Source organism: Plectropomus leopardus, chromosome 1, assembly GCF_026936395.1.
Source record: "Plectropomus leopardus strain MGB_pleo_1.0 chromosome 1, ASM2693639v1, whole genome shotgun sequence".
Taxonomy (NCBI): domain Eukaryota; kingdom Metazoa; phylum Chordata; class Actinopteri; order Perciformes; family Serranidae; genus Plectropomus; species Plectropomus leopardus.
In genome coordinates, this window is record NC_142176.1 from 30,644,178 (window position 1) to 30,667,545 (window position 23,368).

At 39.8% G+C, this 23,368-nt stretch overlaps 1 protein-coding gene across 3 annotated transcripts in view; it reads left to right on the top strand.

The window, feature by feature from the left end:
• unc13c (unc-13 homolog C (C. elegans)) overlaps positions 1–23,368 on the top strand; it is a 132,149-nt gene that overhangs the window by 53,474 nt on the left and 55,307 nt on the right. For all 3 annotated transcript variants that reach the window (XM_088079896.1, XM_088079909.1, XM_088079905.1), the window contains exons 13-16: positions 3,882–4,038; positions 5,416–5,484; positions 15,279–15,368; positions 16,433–16,561. In XM_088079896.1, the coding sequence (XP_087936022.1) occupies positions 3,882–4,038; positions 5,416–5,484; positions 15,279–15,368; positions 16,433–16,561 (445 nt within the window). The remainder of the gene's footprint in view (positions 1–3,881; positions 4,039–5,415; positions 5,485–15,278; positions 15,369–16,432; positions 16,562–23,368) is intronic.

Sequence of the window (23,368 nt, forward strand, 5' to 3'; positions counted from 1 at the left end):
GACACAGCTTTTAAACAGACTTTAATACAAGTCATGCTTTATTGTTTAATAATTTCAGTTCATGATCGAAATATATGTTCCAAATGTTATTTCGTGGACAGCTAAAATGGAGAATGAAGCATATATGTAGAAGCCCTCTTTCTTGTGGTAGAAATCCAAAGACAGATATTTTTGTAAAATAAGTAGATACTGTTGCAGCTTTGAGTCTGACTTTTTTTGCATTCAATAATTAAGTGAATAACAATGAGTACCTGCAGCTTCACTACATTATGATTTCAGTCTGAGCTGCTGTTTTAAAATCTCCAGTTGCATCACCAAACTGCACCTTTTAAGCTCTCCTTGCCTTTCAGAACACGCTTGTTGGGGTAGTCCCAGTAGCGGACTATGTAATTAGCTGCTGCCTCCGTAAATCAGACTTCTAATTGCACACAGATTGTGTTGGCAAATTGAATGAAAGGCGCAGCTCACATTCCTCTTTCATGTCCGGAAATCTGGCCACATGAATCCGAGGGATGAAGCAACACTGAGAAATTGTTTTGCTGTTATGGTTTTGATATCATTTGCTGAAATATGTTACAAATTTAGCAACATAAAATACTCTGGCTGTGTGATCATTGATGTTCTGCAGCAAAATGAGACCAATGATTCCTTCAGCAGGTTTTTGGACTAGTATCCTGTTTCTGATTTGTTTCCACCAGGCCCCCAGGCGTGTGTGATCATTTCTACCAGTTTCCTGATCACAGTCATCATGACTCAACCTCATACATCCAACAGCAGCTCCTTTTTTATCTTCCTAGTGACCCTGTAGGGCAAGCATGTCATTGTGTTGAGCTCGATTTCACTGTTTCTAGAATTCTTCAACTTCCCCCATTAATAGCCATTGTGTCCACATAAGAAATGGAACTGCTACCATAACAACACATAGCTCTCTATATAAGTGTTGCTGACACAGTTGATTGCTTTGGTGCTGCAAACTGTTGCTAGGTGACAGACTGTTGTGTCAGTGTGACAGGGTATTGCAGCATATGAGCGATTGCAGGGTTATTTAAGTGCAGACGAGTGAAGCAGTTAGTGGCCTTATTACCAGCTCGCTCAGGTTGAGGTAATGCTTCAGGCTTGAACCTTGTTTAAGCTTGGCGTTTCTCATATCAGCGCTTATTATGCTTCATCAGGAATTTATGAAAGGCCCCACCTTTCAGTTTTCTTCATCATAGAACCTTGACTCCCAGTCACTCCTGGCATGATGGCTGCATAAATCACAGCAGCTGCGACAACTCAACTATCCCTCCTATGCCCTGCACAACAACCCCGACGCACCCCTTCCTCATGTTCCTTTTTTTCCATCTCACTCTATCACCACTCCCTCACCCCCCTCCCTCCTGTTTCTCATCATCTTTTTCCCATTCCTCCCAGTCATCTGAAACCGTAAAATGATATGTGAATGTGTGTGTAGTAGCGTCTGGTAAAAACCAAGGGAGGGTAACACGAGGAGATGCAACGTCTTCCTCCTGAAAATTGGCTCGGGAGATCCAGCTCTAAAAGCGCCATGGGAATTCAGCGGATGCCATCATCACTCTCTTTGCATCACTCTCTTTGCTCGTCTAACCCCAAGTGCTCCTGGGTAATTTGGAGGCTGAAAGCAAAGTAATTAAATAGGCCTCCCGATGAGAACATGTTTGTGTTTCTATTTGTGAGCGTGTGCACGTTTGCGTGCGTGTGTGTGCTTGGGCTGCACTCAGGAGGGGGAGTAAATCTGTAATCATTACTCCACATAACACGGTGCCTATTCTAACACTTTGGCTTTATGAAGCAGTGAGTCGGGATGTGCGGGATGTTTTTAGTTTCAAAATCTCTACTCCAGGCTCAACATCCAGCTTCACAATCCTTATGGCTGCCTCATACTGGTGATGCTGGAAAATATTCAAGAAAAAAATGTTGATAACATAGATTACCCTTACTATTATATAATATAGAAAAACAAATGCTCAGTTATATTATCCAACAACTAATTTCTAGGGAGGACTATCATTAGGATTTCATTGATAATATCAATATTGACTCTGCTTATCGATATCGTTACTTATCAATACTACGATCCATAATTTGATGTGAAATTTGTTTCACAAATACTGATGGCAGCACTACTTGTCCAGGTACCTAGGGATATTTCGGCACTGACAGGTCAGGAACCAATTTAATACCAGGTCTCGATATACATCCCTACTAATTTCTGTCTACAATATCCAAAAGTGAAGATGTCAATAACAACAGTTTCCTTCTTTTTGCATTTTAAAGCAAAATTATATAGGATGTAGGCTAATGGATTTTTCAGTTTTCTTGCTACACACAAACTCAGCATATTATAATGAAATCTGTGTTTCCATAGATTTCAAAATGAACATTAAACAAATGCTATATTTATAAACCTCAGCTGGCTTTAATCTCTAAAGCTGTAAAAAGCATCCACTGTATCCAGATGTTTGGTTGCTATGGGTCACGCCGGAGGCTGATAAAGAGGCCCTGGTGTATATTATTGTCGGCTGCATTAAAGTAAACATACAGATTATGTACAAATACATTTCTGTGTGTGTTATTCTAACTAAATAACACTGTGTGCTGTTTGAATGGGCATGGAGAGATGGCAGCCAGTCTCTGTGTTCACTATAGGTACCAGTGAATTATGGTGTGGGAGGCATTCCACATGGCTTGTGATGCAGCAGTATGAAGTGTTAGAAGGAGCATATGCTCCTCAGTCAGGCAGAGATCCCCGCTCAAACCAGGCCTCTCAGGCTGCAGCACTTAATTACTGCTGGGTAGCTCTGTTGCAGATGTGTGTCTGCGTGCGAAGGAAGAGAAAGATCATTGCAAATCTGAAGTGGCAATACATGCACCTGTCTCATTGTGTGTAGTTTAAGTACAGGGAGTTAAAAAGGCGCTGTAGAAAAGAAAACAAGATTTATCTAAACAAAAGACATCAAGTGTGCAACAGTAAAGACCCCTGCGTCATTCCCTCCTCTGGGACCTGTGTAATTTTAGTGCACTGAAATTTAGTTTTTTGCTGCTTGACGTGTGGATTCACCTCAGTGGAAAACACTTACCTCGGCAAGTGCACATACAGTGCTTTAGCTTGTCTCCGTTGTATTTGTTACAGAAAGAAACAAACAAGTTTAATGGTGCACAGTAAAATTTACATTTCTCTCCTCTGTTCCCCAGGATAGGATTATATCTCCGCTCCCATAGGAGCCTTTGATTTACTATCAAACTTAGTTGCCCCATCTATTACTTTGCAGCCTTATGTCCTTAATATTACAGGTTATACTGCAGTGATTTATGACATCATTTGCTACAGATAGTCATCGAAGACACTTTTTACTACATGAACAGGGCAGTGAACTACTTATGCACTAACTCTTCCACCAGAAGTAATTGTTTGGAACATTAAAAATATGTTCTCTCTTCAGCACTCAGAAGGGGAAAATAATAAAGAAATACTGTACTGCAGTATGCCTGCTCATTTTTTACTGTGGGTTCTGTAAAAGAGCTGATAGAAACAGGGTAAGGGATCATTTTTTTAACTATATTTTCCAAAGGAAATGTTGCTTAACTTTGAAATATATTCTCTTTTAGCACTGTATGACTTTTTGGATTATTAGGATTACTGAAGAGCATGTCTTGTCTCTGTCCTATGTAGGAGATAACAACCCACATGTAGGAGATAAAGTTAGGTTTTGGCCAACATTGCCTCCAAATATTTCTCATTTTTTACCTTGCCTCTCAGGGCTTTCGTATGGGGAGAAATTATCTCTGTGTTGTCTAAAAATGGCTGCAGCACTGCCCCTGGTGCTGCTTAGAATAACAGATTTTTTTCGTCTCCTCCGTAGGCATTTCTCCTGTCTGTCCGCCAAATACATGTGTCCTGGTGTGCCAGCAGTGATGAGCAACCTGCTTGCTAATATCAATGCCTACTTTGCCCACACCACCACCACCACAACAACCACTGCCTCCGCCTCTGACCGATTTGCTGCTTCTAACTTTGGGGTGAGTGCATCTATTATTGTCTTGCATTCTGACATCTGCAGACACAGTGATGTATGATAACATAGTGCTGAATGAAAATGTTGGTTTTGTGGTTTCAAGTTAGAGTGAAGTAAGGGACTGTACTTTATTTATCAAAGTCGGGGCATGGCTGGAGAGTGACTTTGTTTTAAATATATATTATGACCTTCCCCACACCTCCAAATATTTCTCTTTGAGACCCCTTGAAGTGACTTGGGGAAAATACATGACCCTCCCTCCAACATAAGTAGTTGTATTTATTTATTATTTATTTTTAGTTGTTAATGGCCATAATAAATGTAGTGATTTGGACATTTAAGGATTATATATATTTAGCTTTAAAACTTGCTTGTTGGTTTTAAGGTTTTGGGGTTATTAAACATAAACACAAAACCCGACCATTTAACCCTTTGAAACATGAGCAAACTGTCTAATTTTCTTTCAAAAAATATGGGAAGAGGGATATGAGCTATTTAAGAAGAATTGAGACAAAAAATTACCTGAAAGTTAGCAAAAAAAATGGAGATGAGATGAAAGGAAAAACCAAAATCAAACAAGGAAATTAATATTTAAAAAGTGTTTAAAAACAACAGTAATTCTGTAAGACAATTGTAAATATGGAATTATGATACTATAATATGGAAATATTGACACAGTTTTCTGGACATTTTTCCCTGGCTTTGTTTAAAAAATAATAGCGTTCCAAATCAACAAATTCCTTGCAATTTGCAGAGCATTTCTTGCCAAATTGTTCATTGCCTTTTTTCCCATGTTTTTGAAAGAAATTACACCAATTTACTCAGGGTTCAAAGATTTAAATACTTGCCAAATGCATCTGAACATAGCACAAAAAAGTGAAGTCATCCAGTTTTCAAAGGGTTAAAGTTAAATGTACTTGGCCTAAGCAGCCCCAAGCGCCTAAAAGCTGTTTTAAATGCCTTCACCTTTTTTGCACCAACCTCTTCCCCCCTTATAATTATTGAACAGTTCCTAACATCTATTGCTGTCTCATAGTCTGACATTAAACACTTGACATCACTACTTTTTTCCACCTTCTTATTCAGAGTAATTTGTCTGTAGCAAGTTATGCACTTGAAATCAACAGAATCACAGAGGTTGCCAGCGCTTTCCGACTGAACTTTTAATAAGCTAATGTTGTACGGCATCAAATAATATTTCCAGGCAGTAAGCCGAGTCTGGCAATATAACTAAACTCCTAAATTTTGTTCCAGAAAGTAAATATGAATCACTGCAGGCATTGCAATGCTTCCGGCCACGCAGTGTTATAAATTTTTAGACACAATGCTTTGGGTGTGGTGACACTCTGAACTGAATTATGGATTTTTTCCATCCTGGCAGAGGGAGAAATTTGTCAAATTGCTGGACCAGCTGCATAACTCGCTGAGGATCGACCTCTCGAAATATCGGGTATGTATGAACTTGGTGTGTTTGTTATCTGAAATCGTGTTCATGTTTGTCTCTGTGGCTATGCATTGTCACAGTTTGCCGTTAAAATTCAGCCCAAGTCCACATTCACAGTTTGTATACTGACCATGTTTTCTCTGGACATTGTGTTGCACTGCAAAATCAATTCCGTTTTATGTTGGAATGCAGGTTTTCATTTAGTATGTTCTTTTTGATATTTACATCCTTTAAAGCTGATTGTATTTTTAACAGAAATGTTGCCACCTAACGTGTCTGCCACCGAGTTGATTTGATAGGCTGCAAGGTTGATTCAACACTGTTTATAGTACACTGTGTGCTTACTATATCTGGCTTGTAACAGCAATCCATTTACACTTTGTTGTTAATGCCAAATGTGTGTCTGTCGCGCTCCAAAATGACTGGAATCTCTTCTTTTTTGGATACAGTTTAATTTGGTTTTTTTCTGCTTCTTAGCCTTATTTGAATGACACAATGTAGTGATACACGCTAATGTCAGGTGTTAAGGTGTGCTTTTAAATGTTAGGATTAAGACGAGGTAAATGTCATTTTAAATGTGACGTGTCATACCAGGAATGACATTTAATAATGTCACGTGTCACACATGTATTCCCATAGTATAGGCAGCCTTATAGAATATGGCTTTAAAGACTTTTTAAGATGTGAGGAAGGAGGATCTGTGACAAGTGTACTTTGAAAAAGCAGAAGTTTACAAACAGATATATCTCGTGTCATACTTTGTTGCTCAACAAAAACTATATTAACTGAATCAAATTTGATTTATGGAATGATAAATGAAGTGCTCTTGCAGTTTTCAGCAGACTGTAGCTGGAGGTGTTAGCCAGGCTCGTAAATATCGATAATCAGCCGACGATGTCAAGGGGCCATCAGCAGCTCAAGAAATAGTGGTCCTCATGGTCCAATAAATAGACCCTGTCGTGAGTGTCCAGCACTCTGTCTGCCACAGTGGTTCATGGATTTCCGGTTTTAGACACCTTGTAAACATCTGTAAACTACACCATGTGCTCCCACGTTTCTACATGTAGGCTACAGCATCTACAGACTGATTTCAAGCTATTAATAATAATTAAAAAAAAAAAAAAATCCTGTTGTTTCAAAAGAATTTGTAGCCGTGAATTGTGTGCACTACAAAGTAATACAATCATGTTCGCCTCTTACCATGTGGGTTTTATTTAACTGAAGAGAAATACTTTATATTTTGATAGTAAACCTGCAGTATCCGAGGTCAAAGGCTTCATCATTAACACTACTTAACCATTCGTACTGCAGCAAAAACCAAGGTGGCGCACAGAGGGGAGGGGAGTGGAGGGAGAGAGGGTTAAACTCTATATGCTCCTGCTGCAATGAGGCGAGGTGGCCTACAGGAATAGCCTGTAGCTGCGTATTATATTTAGACATAATCATGACCATATAAAAATAGGCAAAAACATAATATACTTTAAGTTACCAGTGCAAGGTAATGCAATTCTACAAACAACCCTGCAACCAACATCATCTTTGTGAATGCGAGTGAATTACACTGCCTTACAATGACGTGTGAAATATTTTGTCCACCACTGTACCACCACTATATGATACATGCTGGGGAAATATGATTTCTATCTAATAGGGTGTAGTAATGTTTCATCCTCCACTGAGTCGATTACACTTGTTGGCGTTTCTGTTGTATGATAGACTTTCATTCTTCATGGGGTTTACTGATTGTCACTGAATGATGAGCAGCAGCCTGTTAGCAAGCTCCACTGTATTGCTGTATATAGACAATTTTCTGGTTGACCTGTTACAACAATATGTATGGCCGTGTGTCTTGACAGTCGACTGTTGACAGTTTCCATATGATACCTCGGTAGGCTACATGTGTCCATGAAGCTCTGCTCAGTGATCAATACACTGCACCTGCAAATCTGTGGTATATAAAATACGAGAATTATATTCTGTTTCAAACTACATAGGAGGTAAACTAGAATGTGATATACCTTAAAAGCTATACAATTTCACAATACAACTGTTACCCCATCCTTAATATACACTGAACAAAAATTGAATTGCAACACTTTTGTTTTTGCTCCCATTTATCACAGGTTTAAGTAAACGATGTAAGGCCTCAAATTTTAGTCAAAATGTGTTAAAATTTGTGTTAGTGAGCACTTCTCCTTTTCCAAGATAAGCCATCCACCTGACAGGTGTATCATATCAAGATGCTGATTAAACAGAATCATTACAGCACAGGTGTGCCTTAGGATGGTCACAAGGACAATGAGTATGCAGATGAGCTTTTCTAACATGGTTTCTGATCATTTGTGCAGAAATTCTATTGTTTGTGCAAAGAAATTGTACCATCAGCTGTTCAGGTGGTTGGTCTCTAACCATCTTGCAGGTGAAGACGCTGCATGTGGAGCCCACACGTCTGATTACATGTGGTTTGCAGCTGTGAGGCCAATTGGATGTACTGCCAAATTAATGTAAACAAGATCTGAGAAGGCTATAAATATTCTCTCCACAAGCAACAGCTCTGGTGGACATTCATGCTGTCAGCATGTAAAGGAAACACTCCCTCAAACTTTATGACATCTGTGGCATTTTGTTGTGTGATCAAACTTCACATTTTTAGAGTGGCCTTTAATTCTGAACATCTCAAGGCACGTCTGTGTTGTAATGATGATGTTTAATCATCGTGTTGATATGCCACACCTATCAGGTGGATAGATTAACCTGAAAAAGGAGAATTTGTGACCGAAGTTGGAGAGAAATGTATCTATTGAGAAAATTGAAAAGTACAACCCGTGGAAAATGGGAGCAAAAACAAAAAGCGTTACATTTAAATTTTTGTTCAGAATATACATCCTAGATTATACAACCCCCAAAAATGGTAAAATGAAGAAACTGGAATTTGGCAATCAGAAATCCATCTCTAATTGCCAGAGATCTGCTATCTGCAGGTCACTAAAGGTGCCTCTGTATTTTACTCCGGCAGATTGAAATCCTGACATACAGTACATAATCTTCCAGAGCAATCCCGGGAGAGCTAAACCTGTTAGATGCCACACACCACCACAAATCCACAAACCCACATCTCTCACACACACACACACTCGCCCGAATGTGCAGACATCCACACTGCTGTTTGACTGCAGCCGCCCGCAGACTCACATACAGGTATGCACCTGAGCAGGCACACACACATATCTCCACACTTCTCCTCAGCTGGTGGCATCACACAGTGAACTGTAACTGAAAGATGACCCTCTCACCTTTAATGTGACACACATGGCAACGTGTCATCGAGTGGGTGATTGCTTTGGTTCCCCTGTTCTCTGCCACAACTCGCTGTGTGAAGCCACATGTGATTATGGAGACACACTCTGATAGCAGCACGTCCTGCTGTCTGTGTACAAAAGGAAAAAAGAGGAAGATAGCATGAAAAAAAGAGGAAGAGAGAGGACTTGAGGGATACAGAGAATGAAGTTGCAAATAGCGGGGGAGGGATAAAGAGGATTTGGAAAAAAAATAGAGAGCTGGATGAAATAAGCAGTGAGTTGGAGGAGATGGGATTTGGACATAGATGGAGAGAGTTGGAGGGAAAGAGAGACGGATTTGGAAAGAGAGGAGAGGAGAAACAGATGAAGAATGAAAGGCGGCATGGTGGGTGGGCAACAGAGGAGGAGGGAGAGGGTTAAGTGAAGGAGAGATGGCCTCTTTTATTTTCAGATGGCCTGGCTGTCTGGCGATGACACGTTCACTGAGAGCAGTCACAGAATATCACATTGGTTTCACCTGCCAGCACTGCCCTGCTGCTCTCTTGTCAAGCCTGCCACAGACCAGTGGTTCACTCACACGCACACACACGCACAGTTCATACTCTATCTTTCATTCTCTCACTTTCTGAAGCCGTCCCACAGAGCCGGCCTGCCACTATTGGACAGTAATAAGATTCCGATCTGGCCACTCCGCCCGTTCACCGTATGGATTTCCCTATAATGACATTCTGAGGGAGATTGAGTTTGCTTTTGTAAAACAGAGGGCTTGAATCAGCAGAGAGGGAGCCGGAGTGCAGCTGCCACTCTACATTTTGCTACATATGCGTTTCCTCCCTTTAAACTTTATTCTAAAAGCCCTGATACACGGTGACACCTTGTATAGTCAGGCGGTCCCAGCTGGGATTTGCAGGTTTCTCTGGGTCGGACATAAAATCTCAATATTCAGAGCACGCAGCGAGGGATTTGGGCTGTTGGCTTAGTTTGGACAGTTTGATATAAAGTGATGTTTGTTCAGTAAGCACCCCTGGGAGTTGTGCGCACCATTCTCTTTTAAATGGAACTTTGTGCAGTATTACAGTGTGCCTTTAGAGGAAAGGTTACTTAATGCAAACACCTGCTTTGCTTTCTACGGCACAGTGGTTCCTGCTGCCTCCTCCAAAAGAACATAAAATAGTTGTTCCGCACTGTACCTGTAGCTTCTACAGCAGGACTGTGTCATATTCAGTAACATTGAGGTGTTAATGGAGCTGATAAAGCACCACATTGCAATCTATTTATGTCAGTGAAAACATGGATGCCTAGCACACATCCTCCTCAGGGCCAGACTTCAAATATATTTTGATTCTAATGCATTTGTACTTTGTCTAAGAGTTTGAATGAAGGACCTCTACTTAAGTAAAAGATCTGAATACTTCCTCCACTTGCTTATAATTTGCCATAACGAATAAGAACAATTCCATATACATCCTTTATGCTATATCTGATTCAGAAGAAAGAAAGAAAAGAAAAAATTGACCACCACACCAGTTTACCATCAAATATTTTTGCTCAGGGGCCCATGACTTGATGATCTGGGCCTGATCCTACCCACAACAACTAAGATCTATTCCATCAAATTCCATCAAATTTGAAGAAATTTCCTGAACATGTTCTGAAAATATTGCATTCACAACAATGGGGCAAACAGAACGACAACCTGAAAACATATTGCCAACAGCCATAGCTATCATTGGTGCAGAGGCATAAAAAATTACACGTTTTGGATAATATGCAGAAGGTTGTTCTATAGCAAGATATACATATCACTGCTCGAGGAGTATAGAACCGGCCTCTGTCATCCTCACATGGCACACAAATATAATCTTCTGGTTTCTGAAGGAAGAAAATATTTACAGAGAACAAAGCTGCATCTGCATAGTTGCAAGTCTTTGGGATAATCTTGCTCTTTGCAGAGCAAAACCTGCATAATCCAGTGCTAACCCTTTGAAATTTATGACAGACAATGTAAAAAGCCCAGAAGAAGAGACAAGCCAGTATCACCTTTCACAGGGTGCAGTAGATAAGAAACCTCTGTGCCAAGTCTGGTGGGAAAAGAAGAAATTATAAAAGTTATTGAAAGGGCACAGAACTCTAAGTCATAAATGTGTGACGTTCTGCTCCTAAACTTGATATTCATTTTTCATTATATTATTTAGACATACTGTAAATACAGTTTAGAAAAAGTGCTTTTCTTTTTTTTGTAAATAGGTTTTATTGATTTTCCATAATCTTTATCTCACAAAAAAGACACAAAACATGTATTTTTCTCTTCATTCAACCATAACCAATTAACAAATTGATATTGACATCGCATTTCCATCCTGCCCACCCCTCCATACGATTGCAGGTTACAGACTACATGATGTTGCATTTTATTGAAAGCTCAGTCCAGTTAAAACAGCAGAAATAGCTGAACCACTTTGATTGGAACTTAAAGTCCGCATAAAGCAAAAATAAATATATGTGATGAGTTCGTCACATCACAGGAAGTTTTATCAATATTTACCCGGCCAAATTTAAGAACTTTAAAAAATTAAGTATATATAAATTAGCTTTTCAAGTTGTGAGAAAATGAGCAGCATTCTGTGCTCTGAGACTCTGGAGCATGTCCGCTGAAGGAGCTGAAGTTATGGCACAGTTACTACTGAGGTTAGAGCTCATAGTGCGGAAGCTGCAAGTTCACTGCATTCTGTAAGCCCTCTTAGCCCTTTCAGTGTAATAAACATGTAAATAAACAAATATGTCAAATGCCATAATCATACAAGCAAGGGATGCACGATAATATCGGCACGTTATCGGAATCAGAAATGATGAAAAACAGTTTACAGGTCGAACTGCACGATGCAGCACTACACAGTTCCCAGACTTTTCACATTTTTTAAACAAGTATTTTTGAACATTTATTATGTATTTAGAAAAAAATCACTGATTTTGCTTTACCCAGCTGTTAAAAGATGCACCACGTTAACAAAACATCTGAAGTGTATACCCATTAAGTATTTATACTTTCTAAATTCAGTAGATACTCAAATCCACAGACATATACATGCTTTGTGTCATATATCTTTGCTCAGGATGGTCAGAGTGCAGGGTGGTCTGTGCAGTGTTCCTCTTTCAGTGTGAGGTCCCGTCAGCGCATGACTGCTTTTGATCTCGTTTTCCACACGATTACCTGCACTCGCTCCACTTGTTGCCCAGTTTTTGACAAGCAACTCTTTTTTTTTTATGCCATTATGCTGCCTCTATAAAAATGTTAAAATATAGAGATATTCATAACAATAATTATGAATTATTATTATTGAGTGTATTGTTTTTCTTTTTCTTTTTTTTCTTTTGTTGCTAAGCAGTCGCTGCTTTGGAGTTTTGCACTCCAGGGTAGGCATCAGCTCCACACAATATTCAATGTACACCAGAACAAAAACAAAGAACCAAAAGCTCATCAGCATCACTCACTCCTCGTCCCACCTCATAATGGACTTTCTGTCATCTTTGGAAGGCAGTGCTGATGTTGTCTCTGCTTTTGGCTTCGAGATGGATGCTTTGCTTTTTGTGTGCTTGTCTGTTTCTGGGCAATAAATCTGTTTCTTTTTCTTTCATTTTTCTGCTGATGAAGTCGGAGTTTCTCATTTGTGCTCTCTGTGTTTTCAAACAGCAGCTGTTGAAGGTAGACTAAGTTATTTACACTGCTGTCACTGCTCGTAGAAACACTTGAGAGCGGTATTTCATTATTTCCCAATAATGGCCAGTATAGATGTGGGTTTTGTACATTTCTGCAACCGTGAAAATATAACATTTGTATTATTTACAGATATGTTGAAACTTTGAGCTGTGGTTAATATGTGGTTACATTTAAACACGAAAACCACTTGGTTAGGAAAAGATTGTGTTTTTGGTGTTTAACACCCTATTTTGGTGGCACAATTGCTGCTGGAAATGCTGTAGATGACTTGCTAAAAAACACTTGTGTGCTGGTGTTGGTTTTGAGCAGTGGTCTGCAGCTTGGCAGCCTTATTACCTAGATGACATGCCTTCCACCATCCCCTCCACTTCCCAATGACAAAGTCGGCTCATGCACATGTAATCAGTAATCAATTACCTTAGTAATGTTAATATGATACATATGAAATGTAGAAATGTAACATATCAGTGGTTTGATTTCTTCTGGTGACTGGGCTGGGTTGGTTTTTTTGGGGGTTTTTTTTTACATCAGCAATCAGCAAAAATCAGCTAATTAAGAACTGGATTACTCATTTTGTATGTTGGTCAGCAACATTGAGAAACTCAATTAGTCATTGAAAAAAATCACAGTTTCTCATGCTTTGTGAGTAATTTTTCACTGGTTCAGGAGTACATGCTGTTTTTAAGCTATTTAAGCGTCCCAAACTTGGTTCCTCGCCTGAAGCTGTGATTATAATTTAGATAAATCCCATTCAGCTGCTCCTCGCCTTTCACAGATATAGTCAATAATGAATGCATTTCTGTGCACCCCTGCCATCTGCAATCAAAACAGGGTTTCAAATATCAAATTAGATTGGTAGCTGAGATCATAACATTTTGCATGTAGATGTTTGGTTTGTGTAAGGGACCCACCTACCTCCTTTCTGTCACACATAATGAGTGTCAATGAGCAGTTGACTTTGCTTGACTTAAATCACTATAATTACAAAGCCATATTACCTTTTGATGTCAGAATCCACACACTATCAGATTTAAAATGCTACTTAGAAGCATTTTTTACATGTATAGAATATGGTATGATTTAATATTGATGTATGAATTCATTATGTGTGCAATTTAAATAATTTCATTTAAAAACCAGGTTGATCAGACTTCTGTTATCAATGAAAGGCAGACTGGCAGTAGAATAAAGTTGCAGTGTTTTTTTCGGTGCAATTTCAACTCTTTCATTGGTGCTTTTCCTCTCTTAGATAAGGGTGTTAATGCCTCTATTGGAAAAGCAAGAAAGCACAGATTAGTTTGACATTACTTGAGGAATGCAGGGGCCTTAGTGGATTACCTATCTTTATTTTTTCAGAATTACTTTTTAGCAGCATAGTGACATTGCAGGCTTAATTGGATTCACTTTACAAAAGTTGCAATTCCTACACCCGGAATAAACAGATAAAACATATTTTGAACTGTTGTCGTAACTGTTCCGGTACAGCGATTTCAGCAGGTGTACTGATGGCAGCACTCAAGGTTGCGGTAAACGCTGCAGGATCCATGTTTCAAAGGGACAGATGGTTTCACTTGTGTCTGAAGGCTACATGTATGTGTGGTTATTGTGAGAGAAATCCCAGTGTCAGCAGAGAGAGAAAGGGTGAGTGACTGATAGGACTCATGGGCTCCATAATGTGAATGAGACTGGTGGCGGTGCAGCAGCTGCAAGAAAATTCTTTTCGTTGCTTTTAATCAAAGGATTTATATTAAAAGGAGTCTGCTGGGGACCAGATGAGACAAGACACTCAAGTGTCTTAAATCACATTTTAAAATTTAAACTGAATCCAGTATTTCAGCTGAAAAGAAGTGATGAAATACTCAAACAGCTGTATTGTTCGTGTGAAAGGCAGTGATGCAAACTCAGTGTGAAAAACTCTGCTCCCAACTGATTTTCTTCTCTCCCCATCAGCAGCCAAATATAGTATAACTGGTCCACATTTGCTTATGCAGAATGTGTGTCAAGCTTGTTTTGCTGGAGGCTGTTTATCTTTATTCGGGACTATACTTTCACCTCTAACCAGACTGCTCCTATTAATCATAGGTCCAAGGAAATATACTGGAGTATATGTGGACAGTTGACTGTCTGTAAAGCTTTAACAGTACATCCACACTTTTTCCCACTTTACTGTTTCTTTTTGAGACCAGTTTCCAGGTCGATTTGAACAATTATTCCTCAAAAGATCGTTGTCTCTTATGTGTTTTTGCTTTGTCTTTGAAAGCTGGTCATCTTGAATCATTTATCAACCCAAATCACGTCCAAAAGTTGTTAGGCGAGTTTTGCTTCTGCTGATCGGCCTTGATGTCAGACAGTCGTCTCCTGTTGCTGATGTAGATTTTGTTTCTATTTTCTGAATCTCCATTGTGCATTTATTGACAAGGTAGACGAGGTATTGAAAACGAGCAAAATTTTATTTCTAGCACTGAGAGAGTGGGAGAAGTAGGATAATGTATGGAGCACTGATGCCTTTCCTCAGTGCTGTCAGGGCTTTATATGCTCCCCGTCACGGTGCTCTGCACTGCCTGATGACTTCATGGCCCCGAAATAGAGGTTTTCATCAGCAGAGACCTCCCTTGTCCACTAAACGATTAGACAGACAGTCATTTCAGTATGATGGCTGGGCGTTGCTTGGTAATCAATTTCAATGTTTCGGGCTAAACGATGTGATGCGGTGGGGGGGGTTACGTTAAAAGGCTGTATTCGACAAGATGTCTCCTCATGTTATTTTCTTTCTCACCCTGCAGGATAATTTCCCTGCAGGAAACCCAGAGCGTCTCCAAGATCTGAAGTCCACTGTTGATCTGCTGACCAGCATCACCTTCTTCAGGATGAAGGTAGCCTGTGTGTATGCGTGTGGGAGAGAGAAGGTGGCGAGTGCAATTTGAAAGGCAATTTGGGAACGAGGCACTCAGTATAAGAGAGGTCAAAGAAACATATACATTATAGTAAATAATGATGGAGCACAACACAAACTGACCTGTGTGAATATCAAAAATCAAACGTGCACTTGACTGAGTAACTAAGACATCTTCAGTACTGGTCATGGCCGTTATGGTTACAATCATTCAATTAGAAACATTGATTTTAGACGCATTTCATTTAGGTGAAATCAATTTAAACACATCAGTCTTAAAAACTTGCCCCTCTCAACACCACTGTCCATTCATATCCAAATGATTTATTGTTATTTATGTATTCATATATTATTTATTGTTGCATAATTTCTTGACTGCCAGTTTATGCAATGGGGTTGTGTTTATGTAACATGTGTTGACCTGTATACTACAGTAAGCCTCAGTGTTCAAAAGGCTCCCAGCCCTGTCAATCTCTCAATGGTACATGTTGACTTCTTCCACTATATGAACAGCTTGGCTCCATTCAGCTCTCTTTTGGCGGGAGTTGGGGTGTAGCGTTGGTGCACTGAGGCATAGCTAAGATGGCAGCTATGAGCAAAGGAATGAAATCTGTCACTTAAGGTTACCAATGCTTTCACTCAGTGCCATGCCCATGCTGAGCTTTACTGTGCATACGCTCAGCTGCTCACACACAGGAGCTACAGTGTTACTGTGCCATATACTGCACACACACCTAAGGCCAGTCTGGCCTCATGTCAATTATGATATAAATAATGGATGTAATAAGGCTGCCCTTTTTCCACAAGCAAGCGATATCTTGGGATTAATATTTCATGTATATGTAAAATGATATCATTAGGTTGTCACTTTACTGATGGATGATACTGCACCTAGAGATTAATTTCTAGGTGCTATCATTGATTTAAACCACGAACACCATATATAGTTTTTGGACGATTTCGTATAGAATTAACTGCAGTAGGAGAATAACTAAACCTGGAAGCATGCATTTTAATTATGTGTGTATTTGTGTATGTGTGCAGGTACAAGAGCTCCAAAGTCCACCACGAGCCAGTATGGTGGTGAAGGACTGTGTGAAGGCGTGTCTGGACTCCACATACAAATACATTTTTGATAACTGTCATGAACTGTACAACCAACTCCTTGACCAGGTAAGTGGCTTCCTTATCCTTTTGACTTTCTAGTGCAGTCACACACAAAGACAATTTAGTGAAGGTTGAGCAAGAAGAATCATTGTACTATAGTTGTACGTGCATCCATTTATGTAAAAAAAAGAAGAAGGTTAGGTTCCTAGATATAACTTGTGGATAGTGTTTTGCCACCTTCACACAGGATGAGGAAGCACCACAAAGCACACTGATTTTCCTTGGCATGATCCCTTTCGGCGCCCATGGTAACCAGTTTGGCTGTTCAAAACAGGACGCACTGCGGGGCCTGAGCTCCACGGCCAGCTTACAATCTGCATCAACAGTTTCAGGATCTGGTCTAGTTTTTCTGCAAACCATGAGTGAATTTGGCAGGAAAACACGCTGATAATCTACTATGAACGATATAGAGAATATATTAGGTATGATATGATCTGATTATTATGAATGATAAAATATGCATCCCGTGTTTGCACATATTTGTCTGTTGTGTCTAAACAGAGAGCAAGAGAGCTGAGCAGAATCATACACACCCACAAGCAAACAGAGAAAGAGCTCCATGTGTGATTAGAAAAGAGCAGAGGTGCAGAATCACTCAGTGACTGGTGTGGAGAAAATGTGTGAACAGCCAGACGGCTGCTGATGAGCGGCTGTGCAATAACTGACACATCAGGGCAGTTACGTGTCCAGTGTTCTCACTACAGACCCAGTGTGTGCCTTCAAGCTGGTTTGCTAGTCAAACCCTTGATCCAATCATTTCTTCCTCCACATCCTTTCCCAAACACACAAGCAATCAGATAGTCATTGTATGTCTTTAAAGAAGAAGAGCAGGGAGGTAAACTCTGCTCTGGGGGTTTTTGCCTTTTACATCTGGTTTCTTGTCTTGAAGATTGATGTGTTTTGTTAGCTGGTTGAAATCTTGTCCCAATGCTTATCAGTTGTTGTGAGACACTTTTTACCTTGAAAAACATTGCCTTGTCTTTGGCTGAAGCAACCTTTGGATGTCTTGTGGCAAATGTTGAAAGCTATTAATGCAAACTGTAATTGTAAAAATGTTGTTGCGTTTGTTTGCCCCTGCTATAGTATTGGATTTGTCTGCCAGCTGTTCAGCTTTAGTGGTCTTTTGTTTCTTTCATTATGGTAGGTGCTGTTGTTATGGCTTCCCTGGGCTGGAAAGCTGTAACCCACCCCACTGCCGGTCCATCCAGAGCAAACAAACACATAACAAGACGTTATAAAATGACTAACAAGAGAATATGTATTTTTATGGCATGTGTTTGTTATTGTTAATGTTCTCTGGTGATATTTTCTGCATTTCTGAATTGTAACTTGATGAGTAAACACAGTGTGAGCTGCTAAACGCAAATGAAAGCAGCTGACAGCATACCTGCTCTGCTGATTTATGTAATCACATTTAATCTACAAACTAGCAGCCCAACATCTGGTAATTAGCCAGACAGATAGGCAACAGTAGCTAGACAACGGACACTTCATGTCTTTATGAACGCGCCACCTGCGTCATTGCAAAAAATGAGCTGTCAAAGCTTGGTGGTGTAGCTTACTTACATTTTCAAAGTAGAATCCTTTAAAAACCTTCCTTTAATTACCGGTAGTCCTTCAAATCATTAATATTGAATGGTCACTGCTTCAGGGGCACTCCAAATTCATTTATCAGAAACTCAAGGTAAAAGCACTCTTTCTTGAATTTTCTGCCTGGTGCTGGCAGAAAACATGCCTTTATCGGGTATCACCTTCAGCCTGTCATAAAGCTGACATTGTACCTTCCCTCTCAGTTTCAATACACCTTGAGATAATGTGTGACAATGCCAGGAAAATATAAATTCAATCCAGCATGACTAGAAATCAATAGTTAATATATCATTACTGTCATTTACCAGACAATAAAAACGAACAATGTGTCTATTGCAAAGTTTGCATGACGGACTTCAACCTTCCAAGAAAGAGAGAGTCTGCAGTGAGGAGTTGTATAAAAGCAGCCAAGCATCAGGCGCCACTTACCTGATTCAAGTCATCATCTCTTTTTAGGGCTCTTTATGCTCTCAAGCGTCCAGATAGATAATTTATGAGCAGAAGAAAATGCATTTCAGCATGAATGATAGAAATAAACTGGCATAAACTGCCTCCACATGTAACGATGTATCACTAGTGTGCCACGAGCTGCTGGAGGCATGTGCTCATACTAAGAACTCACATTACATTTTTACATATTACATAATTACATTTGCAAGAAACATGGCATCACCCAGTCCACGGTTATAGTTTGCTTCTTTGTACACATGAAGATGGGCTAGTTTACTTGCTTTGGCCCCGCCTGAGTAAATAATCAGGCAACAGGCAGTTCTGCCTGATTATTTTACGGTTTACTTCCCAATGAGAATGGCCTCCACACCTCAGAAGATAATGTCTTTTAAGATAATGGCTGCAATCCGCTCAAAAGTTGAATAATAAGCTTCCTTTGTTTAAACAGCCGGAGGGGTTGTAAGCAATTACCAAACCGGAGAGATAGACACTTTCACTAATTACATCTCCGTCCACCACAGTTTCACAATTGACAGCCTCTCCATCAATGTTTCCTCCATGGCAGAAGAAAAAGACATCAGCTTCACCCCTAAAGCAAATCTCACTGTGACTATAAATTATTATGTTCACTTACACTAGGTAGCCTTTGACTCGGCGGATGGAACACATTTCAGACCCCAATTCTCCAGTCGCTAACGGTGACGGAGTGCATCGACACGAGAGCTCACACGGTGGCCAGGCAGGCAGTGAAATATCCCACAACGAGGCATCTTGCATAACATAACAACAAAGCTCTCTGCTACTGCCTGGGCGTAAAATGACTGGGGGGAGGAGAGGTAGGGGGGATCTAGCTTAACAGTTTCTTAAATCCTGGCAGAAAAAGGAGGGTTTTGAACAGCAAGGCGAAGGGGAAAGAGAGCAAAGGAATCCTGGAAAGGGGCAAAAGGAACCATCATTTTCTTTCAGGCTCATCCACTGTGAATGATTGTCAATCGGCTATGATGGTTGCACCGACCAAATAGTCCTTGGAAAGGCACATGCATCTATGAAAAATGTACGTGCAGATGCACACGTGCCTATGTATTATGCAAATATTAATGCATAAGCAGACAGATGAATAGAAGCAATCTGATATTGAAGAGGGAGGATGGTGGTCGCTGACAGGCATGCAAAAGCAGGGATCCACTGAGCCTGTTTGTGAGAGCATCCACAAAGGAGCCTGAAGATGACTGCACTTGTTACTGAACAAGCAATACAAATTGATTTGATAAGTATCTCTCTCACCGACATTATCACATATTTGCCAACAATGCCCAAACAGTCAATTTAGCTGTGTTGTAAAAACACGTTTGTTTTCAGAATGTGCGCCTTCGAGTGTATTTTTCCACACATATAGTATTTTCATATATAATGCATTAACAACACAACATTAAAATGCATTGCAGCAGCTTTAGTTCAACCCTAAGTTATTTCTCCTGGGAATTTGATCATTTCTCTTAGAAAATCCTTCAATCAGAGACTCTGTAATTTGTGTCACATTGTACAAATTGATGAGCAGCCAGTTGTATGCTAATGCTGATTTTCTCCCACACAGGGACTGAAAGTGCTAAACAATAAACATAAACCACCAGCTACCCTCTAGAGGAGTGATACACTGCTGTGAATATATCTGCCAGTGCACCCACCACCGCCATGCACTGGAAGTAGTAAGACAACACTGTGCTCTTGGTTCAGTACAGTATTCACCTGCTAGTGCAACTGAGAGTGAAGCCCATGGGTGTGTTGTTGACTGTAAAAAGACAGCAAGCTACTTAATCACCTTTAACAATGTGTTTGTACCTACTCGAGGTGAATACAGATGAGCAAAGGGAGTCTACACTACGTTTTAGCTGGACGCATACTGCATCCAATTTAGTGGGGATGACACAACCTTCAGTGTCCTTCATACATGCAAACAGCTTTGCATGCACGCGCACACTCAAAGATACACCCACCAACAGGTTTTGCCTAGCTGAGTCACCTCCTGCAGAGATATTTGTTTCATTATATTATGCATCTGATTAAAGGGGACCTGTTACGCTTTTCTTTATCTCCTGTGATATATATAATGTTGCAGTGTTGAATGTTTATACTAATTATGGCCGAAGTTTCAAATTATAAGGTAAACAGATGCAAAAGAAATCCCTCATAGCAAAAACCTAAAGACTTAAGGCTGTTCCGAATACTCTGTTTCCAGCTTTTTTTTTTCTACTTTCAATACAAGATGTCAGTTTGTGATAGATTTTTATTTTTTTTTTGGTTTAGAAGGTATTTATTGTTTTTTTTTCACATTAGAAAGTACCTCTATAGTCTGTTACAGTCATTACATTTAGCAGTGTAGGTGCACTGCTACATATAGCTACATGTTGACGTCATGTAAATGTGTAATCATGGTTGCAGTTGTTGTTGATTTCTTCCCGATTTTGTATAATTGTCCTGCTGGAACATGTCCAGTTGCAAAGATGTTGATTTGCAGCATTTTTTGGTGAATTTTCAAGAAAGAAAGTGCCCCTACACTCTGTTTCATTTATTCCCTCAGGCTGCTATGTTGGTGTAGAGACAGCAAGATATGGAGGACCCAGAAACATAAACCAATCAAAGCAGACTGGGCTTTCTCTAGAGGTGTACTTAAAGAGACAGGCGCTTAAACTGAGTGTCTTAGACGGGGTGAATATAGGTGTTTCAGCACATACAGTATGAGAAAATGTGTTTTGTTTATCTTTAAAGCTCGTAAATATGGTTTATAGGAACCGAAACCATGAACCTGAAAATGACCATATCAGGTCCCCTTTAACAGAAGTGTATCTTGTTGCATGTAGTCGATGGTCCAGGCCAGACCTTCCTCTGGGAAGTAAGCATTACTATTCTAATTTCATTAACTATGAGTTTGGGGCTAAAATGGATTGCAGGCCTGTTTCGTTTACCTTTGATCAAAACTCATAAAATTGCTCTTTCTCTTTCTCATGTAATCAGTTGTTAACCTCTCAATATTTTGAGTTAATGGAGCAAGCAAATCTGTCTCGTGCTGCTTGCCATTATTTATTTACGATCTTACTAACCGGTGTTGTTTTACATCTCAGCTGTTCTTCACCAGTTCTAGTAGTTCATAGATAGATAGATAGATGATTTACTCTACTCTACTGGGTCCATGTAAACCCAGGTTAACATGCATCCAGCTTAAATTGCAAGTCCCTGCACAGTTTTTCTGTAAAGATTATGTTACATTTAAAGCTCCCTGTTGCCTCCACATACGAAACCAGTGCATTTTTCATGTCTTGCTACATAGGAAACATAAGTGAAAATGCAAATTAGAAATTCATGAGCCTTTGATCAATATGATGCCTGGGATGGAGCCACCCTTGGAATGAATCGTAATCTTTTTTCATGACTATGACACACACGATGATAGACTTAACTTTTGCAGCACCAAACCCAAATGATGAAGTAGTGAAGCCTGCACTGACATGATCGACTGTCACAAAATCAGCTGTAAGCGGTATATGTGTTTCTTGTTTCTGTGAGATTAAATTCTGCAGATCCCTCAGCTGTAACATCTGCCTTGCATCAACAGAAATTTAAAACAAGAATTAACGTCACCAGACACAAGTTAATAATGGTAGGAGCTGATTAGGTTCTAGGGATTGCATCAATGATAAATTGACTATTGTTGTATTTCCATTTCCTGATCGCTCACGACAGTACATCTCCTCTCTGTGCTGTGCCAAAGTCAATAGGCCTAAGCTTGTTAAATAATTCAATGTAAATTATTCAGTAACTGATTGGAACATATTTCATTTTTAACACAATTTTCTTTTCATCAAACATACATTTTGCTTTAGTTTGATTTACATACAGAAATGAGAAAATGTGTATCCTCTTAGGAGGGTTTGTCCCCTGAGTCCAGAGTCATAGATTATATTTGTCATTGTCAGTCTGCATAAGCGCGACTGTGTTTGCCTGTTATTATGTCTGCGCATGATGCAGATCTGTCAGTATGGCTGGGTTTGTTCCAATATGTTCACTCAACTTTGTGTTTTCTGTGTGTGTGGCCTTGTTTGTGAAAGACTGTGACAGTTACTTGCTGACTGGAGATCAGTGTTGTTGCACTCAGTATGAGATGAGCAGATGGTAGAGTCAGTGAGAGGTTTCATTTTTAACACCATTCACCCCGGGACAGTCACAGGCATTTCTGTAACACACTTTGACATGCACCCACATCTACATAAACACATTACTAGAGGGTGATGACGCTTTCAAAACTTTAAAGTTGTAATCCAAAAGATTTCAAAACTGGTTGATTTGGCACAACCAATAATGTTAGGTGTATCTGTTTCCAGTGCAGTCAAACAAACTCAGGTTGTTGGAATAAAGAGGTCAGTCAATAATCTGCCTTTCCATCATGTAATGAGCAACCGCGATCTGATTTTATGCTGTACATGGCTTCAGTAGTTTTCCACACAACAGCAGAGCACAGAAATATGTGGTTACTTTGCTAAGGATATGGAGACGTACAGCCTGCAGCTCACTGTGCCTGTGCTTTATTGTCCAGTTACCCCCTGCAATGTTTAAAACTAATCCACTGTCAAAAATAATGCAGAAAATAATCTTGTTTTGCGGATAAGACAAATGCACTGCGTTTCTAATAAAAGCCACCTTTTATTATACATGAGCTGTAATTGAAAGTATTCAGTTTGCACTATCAATACATTAGCTGGATAAACACTGAAACTGGAT